This window comes from Thunnus albacares, chromosome 9, assembly GCF_914725855.1.
Source record: "Thunnus albacares chromosome 9, fThuAlb1.1, whole genome shotgun sequence".
Lineage (NCBI taxonomy): Eukaryota > Metazoa > Chordata > Actinopteri > Scombriformes > Scombridae > Thunnus > Thunnus albacares.
Window position 1 is genome coordinate 33922455 of NC_058114.1, and position 20921 is coordinate 33943375.

Here is a 20921-nt window from a genome sequence, read left to right on the forward strand (position 1 = left end):
TACTAAATATCTATAATACTGAAATATTATACTAAATGGTTTTGTCAAATACAATTTGGAGGAAATATAGTTGTTGCATGCACATTATGTAGGCTGGCAACACATTTTCCAGTCCATGAACTGCAACATAGCTGCACCCCACAGTGACACTGGAGAGTATTCATATATGCACTTGATGGCTACATACATGATATCATAGCACAGGTCCCGGGTAAAAAAGTCAGCATCTGCTGTCATTTTAGTATAGGTTAGCAAAAATGTAAAATGTTATTTTGTTTTAACATAACCCTGTTAGATGTTTACTATGATAAACATAAAAAAACACATTAGAGACTGCTGCTTTTTTATTCTTATTTTTGAACAGTATGTTTGACTTTGGGTGTGACGGTGGTGCAGTGTCTGTCGCCTAACAGCAAGAAGGTTCTGGGTTGGAACCATAGACTGCATATAAAGATGGACATAGCAAGATGTGACATCACCTTTTGGTTTGCAACGGAGGTTTGAAGCCCAGAGTTGCTGCTTATATTCAGCAACATCTTTTCACCTTTCAAATAAGGAGTGTAGGGTGTCACCTTTCACACTCTGGAAACACGACCCACTATCTCGGACCCAAGCTAACACAAGATCACTGGGAATTCGAGCGTTGCAGACTTGGGCTACTTTAGCTAAATTGTGCCAACAGGGCTAACATCATAATCAAGTAACATTACACTTACTGAAACATTGTGACAACAATCCGACTCAGTGTGAGTCCCTGAGCTGAGTACTTCCACATTGGCTTCAGCCTCAAGCTGTGGTAGTTGTCTCTTGCCACGTCTTTCTGTGTGGAGTTTGCCTGTTCTCACAGTGCCTATGTGGGTCTCCTCCATGTTCTTCTCTCCTCCCACACACCAAGAACATGCAGGTTAAGGTTAAGTCAGGACAAGTTGATTAAACCTTCAGTCCAGGGTGTACTCTGCCTCTCACCCTCTCACCCTGCCTATGTCTGCTGGGATCAGCTCCAGCCACCCACAACCCTCTAAAGAACAAGTGGTAGAGCTAATGGATGGCTGGATATTTGACTTTAATGAGAGAGAAGAGTTTCGGGTCTATAGTTATAAAGGGAGAAAGCTTTATTCATGCTTCCATGTCACATATCAGAAGTATGAAAGCTGGAACCGGAGCAGAGTCATGAAGCCAGGTTTACTCCCGGTCACTGTATTTGTCTAAAAAAGACGTAAATTAGTATAAAAAGATTAATAACACTGCCTGTCGTCTCCTGTATGCTCTTATTTGTTCATGGTAATTGCAGTACAGTATCAGAGTTCATTTGGTGCTGACATATTGAAGTGTCAAACTGATAGACATGGCACTTTAAACAGTAATGAAAGAAGACGTGTAAGCTGAATTTGTGAGGAGCTGGAGGGAAAAAGCTGCTCAGCTGGCTGTGGATCAGATAAAGAGCACACGGCGGGGTGATAGTAGTAAGGTGGTCTAATTTGCTCTGTCAGGTGTATTTCCTGTTCACTGCGACACTGGGTGGCATTCCTGCTGCTGACAATGTAAATTAATCCTTTCTCTCTCGCTCCCATGTTCACTGTTTCCTGCTTTCTGTGGACGCAGCAAACAAGAAAGGTTAGTGTCTCTGTCTGCTCTTACACCACTTCACCCCCATTGTTCTTCCCAAGCTGTTGACCTGCCTCTGTACATCCCTCCTGCTGTGTAAAACATGCTTTTGCCTCAGACATGTCTGTGTTTTCTGACAGCGATGATGTGAAGTGACAGATGCTAGTTGTTTCGGTTTCACTGTCAGGATCACACCGCCATGCCAGCTTCTCTTAGATATCTTCAAGCACTTTTTTCTCAGACGTATCAGCTTCAATTGACAGCACTTGCAAGCATGTGTGTCTTGTTTATCATGGCGTGTGAGTACATTTTAGCATGTCTGTTTGTTTTTGTGTGTTTTCTGCAAATCCCACTGATCTTCCCCTCAGCATAATCCTCCCTCAGTGCTTCACCTCTCAACCCCTCACACACCTGCAGCTTCGCCTGCAATACAAATGCCAGACCTGACAAATCCAATCCTAATATTACCTTGAGACAACAACTGACATCACAATGACCTTTTCATTCCTCTGTTTGTGTTACCTGCCTGACCTGCATGATACATATTGACTGTCCTCATCACTGATACATACAGAATCAGTCAGTTGTATTTTTTGTTGATTTTTTGAAAAGTTGACGGCTGAAATACATTATGTACTGATGCTTTTGTTGCCATAACGACCTGCTGCAGTCACTGCCATATCATCTAGAACAACTGGATTACATAATTTGTTCCCTCCAATTAATAATTTCTGCCCTCAAAATACCAAATCATGCTCTAAGTTTATCTAATTTGCACCTTCACTTTCAACCAATATGCCCTTGAACATCGTGTTTTACAGCCAAAATCTGCAAATATCCACATCCAACTTCAAAACCAGACTACTAAATCCATAGTGAGTGTCCAACGGACAAAGCTATCACAGGTGTTAACTTATTGCTGGTAACTTGAAGGACATCATTTGATTTCACAAATTATTAATTCAGAGGAATAGTGTAACATTTTAGGAAATATATTTATTAGTTTTCTTTCTGGAAGTGAGATGAGAGGATCAATACCAGTCTCATGCCTGTGGAGTAGCATTAAAGATGGCGCCGTGGTTGGCGGCCTATTGTGCTCTCTATTATTTTTTCTGTTTTTTTTTATTTGTGTGGTCTTCGGTAAGGAACTTTTGAATACTTGACAGTTCACTCCACAAACCTTTTCACCGGTCTTCACACACCCAGACTCTTTTTCTGAGAGTTTGGTTGGAGGAGCAGCAGCTCTCTATGGAGCTTGGAGGAGATGCAGGCCACGGAAGCGCGCCAGAGCGCTGGTTAAGTTGCAACAGCAGGGATTCCAAACACCAATCTCATTATTACATCTGCTGAATGTCCTCTCTCTGTCCAGCAAGATGAATGAACTGCTGCTCATAAACAGAACGAACAGGGATTTTTCAGGATCTTCTGGCCTGTGTTTCACCGAAACCTGGCTTGGTGAGTCCATCCATGACAGTATTCTACATCTTCTGGGCTTTCAACTCCACCGAGTGGACCGCGTAACAGACATAGAGGAAAACGCGGGGGGGCGAAATTTGTGTCATGGAAAATATGCACTCCTCACCTAGAAACTATTTTCATCAACTGCAAACTGTTTTATTCACTGTGGAAGTTTTCTTTATTCTGGTTGGTGTCTACATCCCACCTCAGGCCAGTGTTAGTGAGGTCTTACAACACCTGGCTGACCAGATAACCAGCACGGAGCGAAAACATCCAGACTCCCTTCTCATTATCCTTGGGGACTTTAACAGAGCAAACCTCAGCCACAAACAGCCAAAATACAGACAGCATATTAAGTGTCCCACCAGGGATAAAAACACACTGGACCACTGCTACACAATATTAAAGGATGGATATCGCTCAGTTCCCTGTGCAGCTTTGATCATTGCCTGGTTCATCTTCTCCCAACCTACAAGCAGAAACTAAAATCTGCAAAGCCTGTTGTTAAAATTTCGAGGAGATGGACCAAAGTCGAGAGGTTGAACAGCTGACCCTGTTGTGTGGTCACAACAACCTAGAGCTAAAAAACTGTGAAGATGATAGTGGACTTCAGGAGGAGCCCCCCCCTCCCCCCATCACTGCACATCACCATACTCAACAGCACTGTGTCAGCTGTGGAATCCTTCAGAATTCAGGGTTCTATGATCTCCGAGGACCTGCAGTGAACAATCAAGTCAACAGTCATCAAAAAGGCCCAGCAGAGGATGCACTTCCTGCACCAGCTCAGGAAATCAAACTGCTTCAGGAGCTGCTGATCCATTTCTACACTGCAGTCATCAAGTGTGTTCTCTGCACATCCAACACTGTCTGATTTGGATCAACCACCAAACAGGACAGGAACAGACTACAAGAGACAGTCAGGTCTGCAGAAAAGATCATTGGTGTCGACCTGCCCACCATCCAGGATCTGTACACCTCCAGAGTCAGGAAACAGTCAGGCAGGGAAAATCACTGCAGACCCCTCACACCCTGGACATAATCTGTTCCAACTTCTCCCCTTGGGTAGGTGCTACAGAGCACTGTACACCAAAACCACCAGACACAGGAGCAGTTTCTTCCCCCTCGCCATCACACTTATGAACAATAAATTTAGCCACTGTGCAATAACCCTGGAACATTATAATATCCACTGTACCTAAATTATATATATTTATTTTAATCTAAAATACAAAATGTGCAAAACATCTCACTCACTATTGTATATATGAACAGGCTGTATATACTGTACATAACCACCTACAAGACAGTGTATATAAAGTAACATCTTTTTTTACCATTTAATATTTATCTCATCACTCTCTCATATCTCATCTGCGCTCTTTACTTCTTTGCACTATTTGTGTCCTGTTTACAGTTCACAGAAATGATTTCACCTGTCTATAGTCATTCCTTGTGTATATTCCTGAAGATTGTTGTGTTGTTATTCTGTGTGCATACATTTAGAGCCACTACACCACAGTCAAAGTCCTTATATGTGTAAACATACTTGGCCAACAAAGATGATTCTGATTCTGATGCCTATGTATTAAGTATACAGACATGAGTCATGAGTTGGGGGCATAAAGCTTAGCATAAAGTGTGTAAGCAGAGGAAAACATCCAGCCTGGTTCTGGGCAAAGTTCAAAAATATGCCTACCAACACCTAATTAACCCAACATTTCTTTAACGTTTAATTTGTACTCAAAGAGAAATATAAAAATAACGGTTTGTAGTGTTAGAAGTTACTGTACATGCTGAAATTATTTCTTGACAAACAACAGCGTATCTATCCGTCCAGCATGTCTGTCCAATGTCTCGGGCTGTAGTGCAGGTTGCCAGATACTGTAAGTGAGCAGATTTTGGTTTTGGTTTTGGTCTCCTTACAGACACGATGGTACCAAATCTTACAACCTCACTGTGATGACAAGATTTCGGGAATCTCCACACAGGCACTGCACCCCACTGTTGTTTAAAAAAAGTAGTTCCATCACATAACTCCCCCAAAAACCACAAACTATTGTTTGAAGATTTAAAAAACAAGATACAACATGTTAATTAGTGAGCTTCTGAGGTGTTGGTAGGTGTTGAACTGGACAGAGCCAGGCTAGCTGTTTCCCCCTGCTACCAGTCTTTAACCTAAGCTAGGCTAACCATGTTCAGACTCCAGCTTTGTACATAACACACAGACATGAGATTGATATCCATCTGAACATCTCACTCTCAGAAAGAAAGTGAAAAAGCATATTTCCCCAAAATGTTAAATTGTTTCCTTAGTTCAAGAAGGTGACTGGCGTCCGACCCAGGTTCAGTTGAGCTAATCATAATCAATCAGATACCTGCAGCTATCTGACACGATGCACTAATAAGACATGGGCTCAGAGCTGGAACAACTCACCAGTGCACAAAAGGTCAAAATGTATACAGTGGGATCATTCACAGAATAGCATCTGACGTTTTTACCTAAAGCAAATCTCCAAACCCCATTAACAGATGTTAAGACTGCAACATCACTCCTTATTTCCATGTCTTTCTGTTTTTTTCTCATGCTTTTTCACCTGCCACCCAAATTGAACTAAAAAATGTAATTAAAAGATTGACACAAGCACTTTTTGGTTGGAAACACCAACAATAAAAGAGTTGGCACCCTGAACACAATTCAAGGTGCCAGGCTGTATCAGAAATGAAGTACGTGGCTTGGCTTGAAAGCTTGGCTGACCCAGATGATGTGGTCTCTTCCATTTCCATCCACTTCACAGCCCCATCACTTTGATTTGGATGTTATAAAGATGTAATAAAGCTTTTAACTAACTGTGAACACAGTCAAAGTCAAATCAGCAATTAGCCCAAGTAACAACATGTTGCGAGGCACAAGTAATATTAAACAAGCAGCTTGCATGTTTGTAACAGAGGGTTGTATGTCTGCATGCAGCCCCACATGCCCTCAGCTCTGCTCACTGCCATTAGCCTACTCCAGTCAACGCCAGGCTGCTTCACTAATTGCTCAACCTGTTTGTTTTCACACAGTCATGTGGGGGAAATTAGGGATTTTCATAAGCAATGCCCAAATCTGAACCCCCCACTTTAAATCCAGCTGTGGAAACACTCAAGTGGGCACTAGACATTAAACAGGAGTGGCAGTCTGCTCCAACATACTGTGAAATTCACTGCCTTCCATGACTTATACTGATTTAACTCATATAGCAGGCTGCTCAACAGGGGGCTAAGAGCCTTTCTTTTTCCATGAACTTCAACAACAGAATTTCAGCATGAGTGCCCTGGTCTGCCCTATTTCAAATATATCTGATTTATAACCATTATCTACTGCAGTGTATAGCAGCCACATGACATTATACAATATTATATGTAGAATTACATGTGAATGTCACATGTGAGAAGAGATGACACAGCTGATTTCATTGCAACGTATTGTTCAATGACAAGAATGTGAAAAATATAAACTGAAATTGTTCCCACTGATCTAAAATTACAAAAGCAGTCCCTCTCCTTATCTGAGGATCAGACAGAGATTGTCTCATAATTATCACAAATTAATTATCTCCATCCCTCCATGCTTTCCAAAATTACTAATAATAAGGAACAATAATGAACATGCTTTGGGTATATTTTTGGGTTTATCAAATTCTTTCAGAACTTTTGATTACAATATTTTGCTTATTATTATTAACTATCGCATCATGGACTGACTTACAAATAGAATAGAATGCCTTTATTGTCATTGTATGGCAGTACAATGAGATTGAAGGTGCAACTTCCTGAGAGGTGCTAGATAAGAAGAGGATAAAACTACAAGAATAAATAAGTTTTTAAAAAATGGCTGTTTAATTGTATTACTAAAGGAAAGCAATTTAATAATATAAAGGGGAGGACATGATATGGTTATTATTTGTATTGTGCCACTGGGATGCATTTTTCAACCCTTTTATTTCTGACCTACAGAAAATTGCTTTTTTTCAACACTTTTTTCCACACTGATTTAGAAATCAAATTCTTTAATAGTTAGTTTATACTTGTGCAAAAAAAAAAGCCACAAGAAGGCATCTAAGTAATAAAAACTATAACTCCATCATAACAACAGAAATATTATAAAGAGATGGGTTTTCATTTTGTTAAACAGCTTTTCTCATTCTTTTGGACTATGACATATTTCTATCATATTATGTACTGCAGTCCTGGAATGCTAATTCCTGGAACTCAAACATCTCAGTCACTGAATGGCTCATAAAATTCATCATGTGAAGATTATGAATTTTATCACTCTGGCAGCCCTTGTTGTAGATTCTCACAAAAAACTGTCAGTCCCAATCTAGACTCATAAAACACAACAATATTTTATATTATTTTTAACTCTGTGAATTTTTCCATGCTTACTTTTCTCCCGCTGCTTCTTCTTTCCCCAGGAAACGAACATCTCCCTCAGCCAAGGATGAGCACATGGCAGGAGTGAAGGACTCTCTGCTGGCCCACTCTTCAGACCCTGTGGAGATGAGGAGACTCAACTATCAGACACAAGGCATGGACACACACAAGCAATCACACACACAACTGTGCTAGAACCTATACACTCATATTTATTCATTACTGAAACACACACGCACACGCCTGCAAGAAGACCCTTACTGCAGTCCAAATGATCTCTCTGTTGTACTCTATATATGTGCGCTGAATCAGAATCAGCTTTATTAGCCGAGCATGTTGACGCATACAAGGGATGTGAGTTCAGTCCTCAGGAGCTTTCAGTTTACTTAACCACAGTACAGAAAACACATTTACAATGCAGCACAGATACAGACATACAGGTAAATAAAGATATCAGGCTGAACTTATAAGAACAAAACTTAAACATATGATGTACAGTAAAGGCAAGGGTAAACTATCTGTGTATACAGGTCAGATCGTTACTATGTACTGTATGTACAAGGTCATGGTAACCATAGTGCAAGAGTGCATGGCAGAGCAATGAATGCTGGAATAAATACTGAACAGATAATAAGTGACTCTATTTACAGAGGTGGTTGATGTCCATTACATGAGAGTACATACAGTATATAAGCCAAAAGGTTATGTACATGTTATTACAAAATGTTTCTATTACATTGAAATATATATATACAGACGGGTGACAAATTAAAGGAAAAACCAGTACAGGTTTGAATGCTTGACCCCTACAGTGAGGGGATCTAGTGGCTCTTGTGCTTTGGGGGGCATTTTGCTGGCTTGGCTTGGGTCCACTTGTCCCCTTAGAGGGAAGAATCACTGCAAATCAATACAAAGTTGTTCTGAGTCATCACCTTTATCCTATGATGAAACATTTCTATCCTGATGGGAGTGGTCTCTTCCAGGATGACAATGCCCCAATTCACAGGACATGAGGGGTCACTGAATGGTTTGATGAGTATTAAAATGATGTGAATCATATGTTATGACCTTCACAGTCACCAGATCTCAACCCAACTGAACACCTACGGGAGATTTTGGACTGATGTGTTTGACAGCGCTCTCCACCACCATCATCAAAACACCAAATGAGGGAATATCTTTTTGAAGAATGGTGTTGATCCCTCCAGAACAGTTACAGAGACTTGTAGAATCAATGCCCAGGAGCAGTGAAGCTGTTCTAGTGGCAAGTGGTGGCCCAACACCTTACCAAGACACTTTATGTTGGTTTTTCCTTTAATTTGTCACTCATCTGTATGTTTGTGTAGAAAAGTCGTTTAGTATTGTTGCTATTTCACATGAGTTTGCATCCACACTTAACTGTTGATGAGAATGATGGCATGGGGAAAGAAACTATTCTTATACTGTTTTTTTGGAGTACAGAGTTCTGTAGTGCCTACCAGAGAGCAGCAGTTAAAACAGTTTATCTCCAGGGTGTCAGGGGTGTGCAGTGATTTTCTCTCCCTATCTTGTGATTCTGGAAGTGTACAAGTCCTGGATGGTGGGCAGGTCACCAATGATCTTCTCTGCAGTCCTGACTGTCAAGTGAAGTCTGTTCTTGTCCTGTTTGGTGGCTGATCCAAACCAGACAGTGATTGATGATTGCTGTGTAGAGCTGGCTCAGCAGCTCTTGACACCTCCCCTACACAACCCCATCCACAAAGGGACCACAGCGGAAATAAGCTTTAAGGCTTTATTGTGTTATCCTGACTTTTTCTCTTATGTAAGCACTCAATACCCTGGCAGGGCTGGTGTTTTTGAAATGAAATAGTCAAATAAAATCAAATAAAACCTTCATAATGCACTTACCAAGTGATGGAGGACAAAATTCACAGTCCTCCTTCTGAAGCTTCAGTGTCCAAATGAGTCAAATCAAGTAGATATCTTTCAACGTTACAGTCTTTTTAGTGCCAAAGTTCCTCTTTTTGTTACTATACTTCCTATGCTTGCTCAACAGGGAAACACTGTTTGAGGAAACACAAAGAGGGAATTTGATGCTAAAATGGCTGTACATGTGTCAGATATCCACTTGATATGACTAACTCAGACTGCTGAAGCCTCATATAAGCTTCACATCAACTTTTAAATGCATTTTTGCACAAAATGACTGTGTGGACACACTGTGGATTTTGGCTCCATCACTTACAGAAAGTTTCACTCATTCTATTACAATAAATCAGTACTAGTATGTCCTGATACTAGACAACTGTAGAAGATTTTAAACATCTAATGTAATCACATTTCATCTAATCAATAATGATTTTTGAGCTGTACTGATTAAAACTGAGGTAGACAACCAAAATTCAGTGACAGACATATTTGAGGTTCACACAAAAACCAAAGTTTAAATCAATGCTAGTGAACATAAAAATATAAGTTTCCCTAATACCTCCAAAAATAAAGAGCCTCATGTAAGAATATTAGCTGGAAAGCAGTGCTGGTGCTTTATTTGTTCATAGCAGACAGGACAAGAATACTGCACCTGTTCAGTAACTCATGCAATTACCAAGCAAAAGTGTAGCAAAAATAAAAAAAATAGTATTTTTTAAAAGTATTGTAAAGACTACACCCAGAGACACCAGGTTTGCTGCAAGATTCAGACATCACCATCAGGAAGTTGTGCCAATCAGAGGGGTCAGGGTATAGAAGTTTTAACGTCCAAGGCCACTAGGCATAGTGGAGGAGTCTTACCATGTAAACAACCTAAAACTGTAATTATATTATATATTGAAGAGGGCCATATTTGAGAGTTGTTTGTACCACATCTTCATTTTAATGCCCTGCTTTGTGAATTTTGATATTGTAACTCAAGCACTATAACATGCATAAATTGCCCGTACAACACAGTCTCTGACCTTCATCTGTAAACCCCTCACAGCCCAGCCAGCCTGGAATTTTCACATCTGGTCGAAATCCTCCAGCTGTATCATTTTTGCACTTGAAACATAAAATGGATCACAAAGTGTGAATCTGTAGGCTGGTTACACATCGCAGGCCTCAGCGATACCTTCTCATCCTCATATGTTACTCCGATGAATCATAGCATGAAGGTAGCGGTTACTGTGAAAAGAAGTCAGTGCCATTCATCGCAACTCAGCACTGTTCTTAGAAAATAATAGAGTGATCCTCAACGCTCACTTCACATGAAGGAGGGAGGCAGGGTCTATGTGGATATGGAAGAAAAAAAAGTATGGATGTTAGAAGCTCTCTGTTCTGTGAATGTTGATGCGAGCTAGATGGACTTTTTGTCTGGCACAATATGCCATATTGATCAAACCCTGCAACCTGTTTCCTTTCCTCTGTTCTCTGTCTAAACTCTGTCTCTGTTTTACTATTTCTTTGTGTCCCATCTGTCTCACTGAGTGTTACTTTTTTCTTCTCTCCTCCACTTTTCCAGCTACTTCTCTTATCTCTTTCTCCCACCTGTCTTTTCAGTGGGAGGTTTTAAACTCACAGTTTGTCATTGTTTTTCATCCATGTTCTTTTCTCAATCAGATGGGTGGCATTTACCTCTGGTAGCAGTAGGAGGGAATTTGGCAGATGTTGTTTACACCAACAGAAATTAATCAACTCATTTAGCTGCCAACCTTTGTTCCCCCTTCAATGAAAGCTCACTGGGTGGCCTAGATGCATCTGAAAGTGTCTTTTTTTGCTCAACATACACTTTTGACTGTGTGAAAAACTGACAGATAAAAGCATCTCACAGTATATGCTATTAAGTAAAAACTGTGAATTACTGCAAAATACTCAGAACATATTAGTGCAAACATCAATCTCCACCAAGATTCCTTAAATTCCTGCAATAATTTTGTAAATATCCCCTCCAGAAATATATTAAAACCTATAGTAATAGTCTGCTTGGAACAATGATGTGTAATTTTTCAACAATTTTAAATTTCAATTAATTTATATAGTACCAAATCATAACAGAAGTTATCTGTGGGCACTTTTCACATAGAGCAGGTCTAGACCGTAATCTTTAATTTACAGGGACCCAACAATTCCCCCATGAGCAGCACATGGTGACAGCAGCAAGGAAAAACTCCCCTTTAACGAGGAGAAACCTCGAAACCTTTTTTGTATTTTTGTTTTTTCTCTACCTTCAGTCCATCAAGTGCAGAGGTGTTCATGAGAGAGCTGAGTCTTTAGTCTTTTCTTAAAGATTGAGAGGGACTCTGCAGATCAAACAGAGTTTGATCACTTGTTCCACTACAGAGGAGAAGAGTCTAGTTAGTGACTCAGGGCCCTGTTGTGGTACCAGGCGCCTTTTATTGGCAGAGCATAGTGAGTCAGAGGGAGTGTAGACTTGAATGAGGGAGTTCAGGTAGGCGGGAGCTGTTTTAGTTGCTGTTTAGTAAGCAAGTGTCAGGGTCTGGGTCTTGAATTTGATATAATAATAATAAACAATAATGACAATAACAACAATAATAATAATAGTAGGCATGAGTGTCAAGCAGGAATATATCGGCACGGGTTCCCCAAATTCACAGTCCATGGGGGAAAAAAAGTATAATTACAACTTTAAAATCCTTAAAATGACATGTACTCCCCCTGCCTCATTAAAAATTCCAGAATCTATGAATATGAAAATATATGTCATTTCAGAAACAGCTGGACACAAGATGTCTCCTCCTCCGCTGTAAAGTCCATTCTCAGTGTTTGTGCACTGGAGGCTTCAGCTTTCCACATCACACTTGTGTAAATTGCATACTGGACCAGGATTGGCTTCTAAACTTTTTGTGTTGTCACAAAATCCTGCTGGTAGGCCCCGCCCCTTAAACTCAGATTTTCAATGAGCACAGAGAAACTTTCCACTTTCAGCAGATGAATGTGAAAACAAACTCTGCACACACATCATTCTGCACAGTGAAGCTCAAACAGCTGCAGGAACAAGAAGAAAAACATATTTTTGAGTGAAGGGGGACTTTAAAGAGGCTAAAAACAGTATTTGCATTTGATGCAATCCATCCAAATACTTGTTCATATATTTTAATCTGGACTTAGGTGACAGACTGTCTGACCAACTGCCCAACAACCGATGACCAACACTGCCATGCTTCATCTGCGTTAGGATGCAATACATATTTAGGGTTATATTACAGATGCATGAAGCTACAGGACAGTGCAGACTACACAACAGACACACAGCTCCTTTCCCAGTGCTTTGTTTTCTTTTCTGTTTTCTGTTTTCTCCTAACTGACCCCTGTGCTGTTTGTTTTGCCTGCTCTTTCCTCCACAGGTTCCAGTGCCCTCAGTTGCCCCAACACTCCAAGTTAGTTTTCATTCCTTTTGTGTGGCACTAATGTTTCCTCCCATTCCCGCCTCTTCCCCTTTCTGTTTGACACTGCAGTCATTTGAACTGGAGCCCTCTCACCTCCTCTTCTCATGGGCTGTCCATGTCAGCCATTTAAACAAAATGGTTGTTATAACAGTCAAGAGTTGACGTGAAATACATTAGAGAGACATAAATAAATCAAAAATGTGTTGAAATGAATATCAGTGTAAGATGCTGCGGGTACTCTTACACCCCAATCACCTGTGTGACACCTTTCCACCCTATTGCTTTATGGGATTTCTTTATGGGATTTTCTAACCAATCAGCATGCTGATGTGTGGACGCCCACATCACCAGTGTGGCTATAGCTCATCCCTCTGCTCACCACACAGCACCCTCACTGTCACCTCATATCACTGAGCCTTCAACAAGCATCTGCACTCTGGTTACATTGTCTCATCCCTATGTGTGTGTGTGTGTGTGTGTGTGTGTGTGTGTGTGTGTGTGTGTGACTGACCATACTTACTGCTCCACTTCTCTCTGCAGGGATGAGGGAACACCCTCCCATTGCTATCAGTGACCTGGCAGACCATATAGAGAGACTGAAGGCCAATGACGGTCTGCGCTTCTCTCAGGAGTACGAGGTAAATGGCTTGCATGTGACATACCACACTCTGTGTAGCCATATTCAAGGTCTTAAGACTATGAGCAACAATACAGGCTAGATTTCTGAGGAGACCTTAATAGAGAAGGTTGCGGTGTTTATATAGTATGTTTGAGAACTGACTAGTTCTCCTCTGAAATATATGATTGAATATGTGTTGGGATTATGTCAGATTATCTGTTGCACCTCACTAATCCTGTTTTAGTGTTTTACAGTCGCTATGTACTTAAAGCAAACATGAGTGTAAAGTAGAGTGTGTCCAAACTTTTGACTGGTACTATAGTTATACACTAATATTTTTCTGTTTTACCAAATTAAATCGATAAAGATACAGATAAATACAGACTTCTTCCACAGGTACACTATAAAAACACCTCTTTGGCATAAAAAGTGTCAAGTTAAGTTGTTAGTTATACATTATCAAAACTTAAAGAAATCATTGTACCAAGTTAGTTTCTTGCTTCAACAAAAATGAGCTGCACCACAGTTCACTTGGTTGTTTCGACTGACAGAAGCCCAAACAAAGCCAACCAACCAGGCAAACACACCAGGGTTATAACCAGGTTAGATGTGAAAGCATCCTCAGTAAAAGAGGGCTTACAGGTGCTGTAACACACCACATGTTCAGACAGAAACACTGGAGGTCCTTAGCTATTGGGCAGTATTGGCTATGAAAAGATGATTTTATAAGATTATGACTCAGGCATCTCAACAGTATAAAAGTCACAGAGTAAGTTGTTGACTGAGAGCTGATCCTTTCACTGCTGACTGACTGAATAAAGTCAACCAAGACTGTCGCTGGTTTGTTAGAGATTATAGGAGTTGAAAAAAACAGACTCAGGTAAAAGTATTATGTTGAAAATTCTTATCAGCACTTACTGTATGTTTACATAAGTAAACATTCACATTTTGAAATCTTGGATTAAAAGCAGTAAGGTAGATTATTAGTGCATACCCCAGCCTTACAAAGACCAAATTACTGGCTGTTTTGTGGGTGACAGAGTGCACTAATTAAAGAGTACAATCCACAACATCTCTATGCAACAACATTAGCTAAAAGGTAAAGTGAAGTCTTAAATACCTAGAAGAGTGACCTGGGTATCTACAGTATGTGTGAGCATCAGCTAACAAACAACTCCTTCTTCTTCTCCTCCTGTAATGTATACAACAAAACCACAAAAACCATCATTGTAACATTAGTCATACAGTTTGTATTTGAAGGCTAAGACTTTCCTGCTTTGTGAAATCAATTCAGTCAGTATTAGAAACTTCCATAATAAGAAGAATCTGGAGCAGCTTCTTTCAAATAAAAAGTGACAATATCCCAACCCCAAATCTGTGTGAGGCCTGAACCAACCTTCCTTTATTGGTTGGGCTCTGGTGCCAGATGACATCAGAAGGCACTAAAGACCAGCCATTAGGAGCGGGCCTTATTCAGAAAAGGCTGTGAGACTCGTACCAGATGATGTCATAGTGATGTCATCATCAAGCTTGAGCTTGGAGACTACATATCTATAACAGAAAGCCTACAAGTGTGGAGATTGAAAGACATGGGCACCTACCCATAAAATGATACTAGTGAGTGCATTATGGGAAATGTAGGATCCAGCGTTTTTGGAACTTGACCCATAGTAAGTACTGAAGGTCAGGATATTTCAGCCTCTGCTGCATTGATTTTATTGATTTTGACCATTCTTGTTCTCTCACAAGTCCCGCAACATTATGGAAATGCAATGTTAAATTGTGTGAGTACCCCTTTAATAATAATATGGAACATCATTAAAGCAGGAACATGTTGTAACACAAGTTTCTGTAAAGCCAGTATTGACATTTTCTTGTTTATTAAAGCTGGTGGTGGTATACTTTTTTTTTTCCTTCTGTTTTTCTTCTTTTTTGACAGAACCATTTTGGTACCAAATAGCTAAAATAAATAAATATTTATTTCTTCCTGCTAGGATAAAAATGCACCTGAAACAACAATTGTGAGTCTGTAAAAATGTCCACTGAAAGACAGGCTTCTGAAATATTTTTTTCTGTTTTCACCATTAACTTGTGTGTAGCCTTTGAAGCTTTCTATTGGCCCTACAGGTTCCTTCAACTCATTATTCAGTACTGTTAGAAAGTGCTATTTCTCAGTCGGTCAGTCATCAATATATATTTACCCACACACATCCGGAAAATAAACATTCGATTTACTACACACTGTTTTCCAAACCTCTTTTTTTTCCCTGAGATGTTTCCGCTCATGTACGGAGCTGGCTTACTGTTGCCGTGTTAAAGTTCAGCATTGAAAAAGGATGCTGCTAAGTATGCATGAATTCTCTGCCTCCTTTCCAAGAATAATATTCCACTGCTTTTACCTACTGTAAAAGCCAGTGAGGGATTATGGCTTGTTGATGTCCTACAAAGGAAGGTAATTTGCATTTAAAGTGGTGAATTTTCAAGCGGATAAACCAGGACAGATGGGTGCACTGTTTATGCACAGCAGAAGGAAGAGGGCATATAAATTATGAAACAGCAACTGAATCAACTTTTCAACCTTTCCCATTTTTTTCTTACCCAACATGGTGAGATAGAGGGAAGTTTCTGGAGACAGGTTGCTGTATTTGCCAAACAAGATAGTATTCAATTCAGATGAGAATGTTTTGGTGAGCACTGACCTTGTTTCAGCCATAAGCAGTTATAAATGTGTTAATTAGGAATATTCAGATGAAACAAATGAAAAGCTTGGGGCTGGATAATAATCCACACATCCAATAATGTGTGTTCTTATTTGTATTTATACTCTTATAATGAAAATGAGCATCAAATATAATATGAACTATTGTGTTTTGAAAACAAAGAGCATGTAGGACATTAATAATGAATGAAAAATTTTCATCATCCCAAAGCAGTGGGTCTTACTCTGTGCTATGTTGCGTAGAAGGCAAGGACACACTTCCTGGGATTGTTTGAGCAATTTATTTTCCAACAGCAGCAACTGTAGGGTTTCTCTTGCATAAATGCTCTCTGCGCTTGTTTAACATCATAAATAAAGTCACTAAATGCCCCTCGCTAGCAAACACTGTCTCAGCAGTACACTCTAGTGTGGCAAACTACACGGCATCCCTGCAGCACACACGCCTCAACAAACTTCTCCCCTAATTAGCAGATTTATGCATGAAAACAAATACACTGAGTTTACATGTGTTTTAAGTAACTTAACTTCCCATTTACAATAAAAACAGCAAAAGTGCAGGGTGCAGAGAATATGCATGCCTTCCCGGGAAAAGTCCAAAAACACAAAGAGGAAGTAAAGCCAAGAGAGGTGCAACAATTGCAGTTGATAAAATAAGATCGCTCTACTTCCTGCTATAACCCTGACATTTCCCTTTATGGAAAGGTGTCAAATTGTCACATGAAACTAAATGTACTTATTTATACAATTTCATAAGAACATACTGATGACATGTCAACAACACTTAAGGAACATAGGAAACATGACAGCAGAAATGCTAACCCGTATCCTTCAAAATAAAAATCTGTGCTTTGATCCATATAGAATTCTTGAAGTTGTACAATGCCCCGCTCATAATACAGCAACAACATCACACTACTACATCAACATATCTTTGTAATACATTCAACTGTCGTAGGTTTTCTACATGTCACACAGATAAAGAATGTAAACTGTGGGTAATTTTTGTTGTTTCAGATAAATATAGGCCTGTACATTTTAAGAGGTTATTATTCATTAGAATGCTTTTGCTGTTGCTGCTAGCTCATCTTAATTAAATCTGTGCGGTTGTAAGGGGATTTGGTGCCTTGTACATTGGTACTTCACTAGGGCTGTAGGTCATTAAAGGTACATCTCAATTTGATTGTTCCTTGTTCCTCAATCCTGGCCATGAGGAATGAAGAGCGAGGAGGCTGTCCAGAGGAGGAAAGAGTGAGTCTTTTCACAAGTCTTTTATCAGACTAACACACACTTTATTGGAAATCTGTTAGTGACTGGATGCTGCAGCTGATTTTGCTGTTCTGAAACTGCCAAACAGGCTCATCTGCTACGCTATATGTGCTATGACAGAGTCCAATTAGGAGTCTATTGGTGTTTTTCTATTAGGACTTAATGAACCATAACCTGGAACTTCCCATGACCTGAACTTTTGAGAACTTGTAGGGCAAAGGTGATCAGTTCTGCCTCGCTTTTCCATTGTATTTTACAAACCAGGAGGGATCAGATGTATGTGATTGTAATGGCGACACACTTTGGATGCACGTCATTACAATATTAAGAAATCTTTAGTTTAAAATTCTAAAAGATGTACACACAAAAGTGAAAGGGTGGTTACTGCTATGTAGTTGTGTTTGTTGTAGTTGAGATGTGGTAACACATCTGCTTGACCAATCACAGGCGACTCTAGCTTATACTGAAGGGCCAGATGACTTGCAGCGACAGCTCAGGCACACTATTTTTCCACAGCACCCTCCACAAGACACACTGAACTGTCATTAGCCCCCTTGAAGTCCAAAAATCCCCTGTGGAGTGGACTGGCTGTTTTGAACAGAAGTCCAGATATGGGTGTATACTTTTTTAAATGAGTGCAGCAAACACTTGTCTCAGATGTAGTAGAGTTGTGGCTGCCCTCTGATTGTTTGCTCTATGCCTCTGTCACAGCAGCTGATGTGAACAATGTTCTGCAGGCATCTAAACTTTGATCTGGAGACTATTGATGACAGAGGCACCAGGTCTCTCTCTCTCTCTCTCTCTCTCTCACACACACACACACACACACACACACATACATACTATATGCCCTCCTGCGTCCTGTAGCATAGGAGCTACTAGCCATTAGTCCATAGTGTGAGCAGCAGGCCTTGAAATGAAAAGCTGATAATGGCTGCATTTAAAATGAGATCTGTCAGAGCATCTCACAGCTTGTTACATCTGATGAATGAGCCAGTCTGTTTGGAGACTACTGGAGACCACTTCATATAATGCATATGGCCTCTAAAACAGTAATCTCCTCATTACGTAATAATGATTACATCTATTTTTTAACAGTATCAAATGAGCAAAACCTGGTTTGCACTAGTAAAACAGATTTTTGGCTGTTAACGGAGCCTCGGGGCTCCTTAACACAGCATCACTGAAATATCTGTGACCTTCTGCACTGCCAAAGAATACTGTCCATGCTGCTGCTATTATTAATATCTATTTAAGGATGGACAACTGCCCAGAGTATATTCATTGTCTCTTTTGCATGCACATAGACAACAGTACACTCATCCACAAATTCACACACACTTTAAAAGTTAATACACTAGCATATTTGAAACAGAGAGAGCTCCTCCTGTGACATGCAGACATACACTTCACTCATTTGGAAATAATAATGTATTAACATTAATAATGGCATGTCCATAACATCCATAATTAAGATTTGCCAATGTTCCTTTTATTCTGAAGTAACCTGGCTGCTGCTGTTGCTCACCAGTGCCAACAGGAACAGAGTCACTGTGCTGCAGTGAGTTCCTCTGTCGGCAGGTGTTTTCTGGTTTGTGTTACCAGCGCAGCAGGAGTGCTGGTGTGTGTGACAACAGGGGGGTTGAAACTTTGTTCAAAGATAAACCAAAAGAAACAACAACAAAACCAACACCAGCTGCCTACTGAATAGGAGTGTATGTACCCTCATGCTACCTTTGTATATAGCATATATATATGTATATTATATATCATTGCTGAACTTATGATTGCTAGAGGGATTTTTTTGCATTGGTCAATTTTACAGTGCATAGTATACATTACATATATTACAGTAAACATGCTCCATTTATAATACTTTGTTCATTGTAAAGCATTACACTTGTTCGAAACTGTTTTCATAAAGGAAAACTTCACTATACTACAACTGGGGTCTTAATGTCATAGCTCAGGATATCAGTGCTATTGAATATGATAACACTGTTTCCATGACAGTAATGGATGGCAGAATGCAGCAACATCACTAAAAATGTTATCTGCTATTTTTTAATTTAGTCTTAGTCTTAGTCCTGTGTCAAATGTGCTTCTTAGTTTGTATCATATTTAGTCAACCTCATCCTGTTCTCAGACTAAAAGTCTGGGCATTTTAGTCTTATCTTAGTCAAAGAAAACCGTAACTATTTTACTAGTTTTAGTCAATGAAAACTGTTGACATTTTAGTCTTTTTTAGTTATCAGATTACAATGAATATTTCAGTCAGTCTAATCTAGTCAAAACCAATATTTTTTTGTCATTTCAGCAAACTTATTTCACATAAGATTGTATCTTATCATTATCTGATGAAAAACACAGGTTGAATGATTAAGAATGCAGCTTTGCAGATAGTGTCTGGTCTGATGTTATCAATTTAAGGAATACATCCAGACATGAAATATGTTTATTTTGAACCAACACAATTCAACAACTGGAGCTCAATACTTTCTTTAAAACTATAATAAAACATTGGGAGCTGCACAGACAATAAAACATTTTGAAATTTGATTCTTTTGGTTGCCCAAAGTACAAACTTACCCTTCTGGTCTGGACAACAGAAATAAAAGTAATAAAATTGAAAAGAATATTGTACACACACCAACTGCAATCTGCTTGCATTGAAAAATAAAAATAAATTGATCTGAGGTCATTAATTTGCCCACAGTTCCTCGTCTGCACCCCTCCACATATAACCAACACACACACACACCAACACACACTCCAGCATATAACCGACACTTGCGTTTTCCAACTCTCTCTCTCTCACTCTCACACACACACATACACACACACACACACACACGCATATTTGGATATTTGGATTGTAATTTAGGGAAAAAAACAGTCAAAATATAATAGTCTCTCTCCTCTTTTTTGTCAGTGAAAATAAAGACAGATTTTGGTAAAGTTTAAGGAAATGAACATTAGGTCCAACGAGGCAAACATCAGGAAGTCAGACAATCATGCAGGTTTGTTAGATCTGTTACTAGGAAGGCAAACTGAAAGTGAGCTCACTTAAAATGTCAGTAATATTCCCTCATTGCACAGGAAAACTGAGTGTGCTCAACAAATTAAGTACAGGTATTTGGTTACTTTTGGGTAATGAGTTTACTGTTGACCTTTGTTTTCTCTTCCAAATCAGTTTGACTATCTGTTTGCTTGTTTGTCTGATCGTCTGACCCCACATGCTTATTTTCCCTTTTTTAGAGCATTCTAAGATCTCAGTAATTACTTTGGTGAGTGCAATTTGATCAGAGCTACAAAAATTAAACCCAAGTTGTAATAAACTGTAGTTTTTCTTTGATGCACATCACTGCAAGTGAGCAATGAACAAGTCCTCTGATCTAACATCCCTTTCTGCAGGACAACAACTGTTTCTCAGTTTCAATCCAAAACTGTTATAAATTATTTGCCACCACTTCCTCTT

The 20921-nt window shown here is 39.6% G+C and overlaps 1 protein-coding gene across 12 annotated transcripts in view; it reads left to right on the forward strand.

The window, feature by feature from the left end:
• ptprfa (protein tyrosine phosphatase receptor type Fa) overlaps nucleotides 1–20921 on the forward strand; it is a 378163-nt gene that overhangs the window by 326050 nt on the left and 31192 nt on the right. For 5 of the 12 annotated variants that reach the window (XM_044360537.1, XM_044360536.1, XM_044360539.1 and 2 more), the window contains 4 exons: nucleotides 1603–1614; nucleotides 7521–7633; nucleotides 12798–12830; nucleotides 13380–13477. In XM_044360537.1, coding sequence (XP_044216472.1) covers nucleotides 1603–1614; nucleotides 7521–7633; nucleotides 12798–12830; nucleotides 13380–13477 — 256 coding nt within the window. The remainder of the gene's footprint in view (nucleotides 1–1602; nucleotides 1615–7520; nucleotides 7634–12797; nucleotides 12831–13379; nucleotides 13478–20921) is intronic. The other 7 variants (XM_044360541.1, XM_044360542.1, XM_044360546.1 and 4 more) reach the window with 3 other exon arrangements.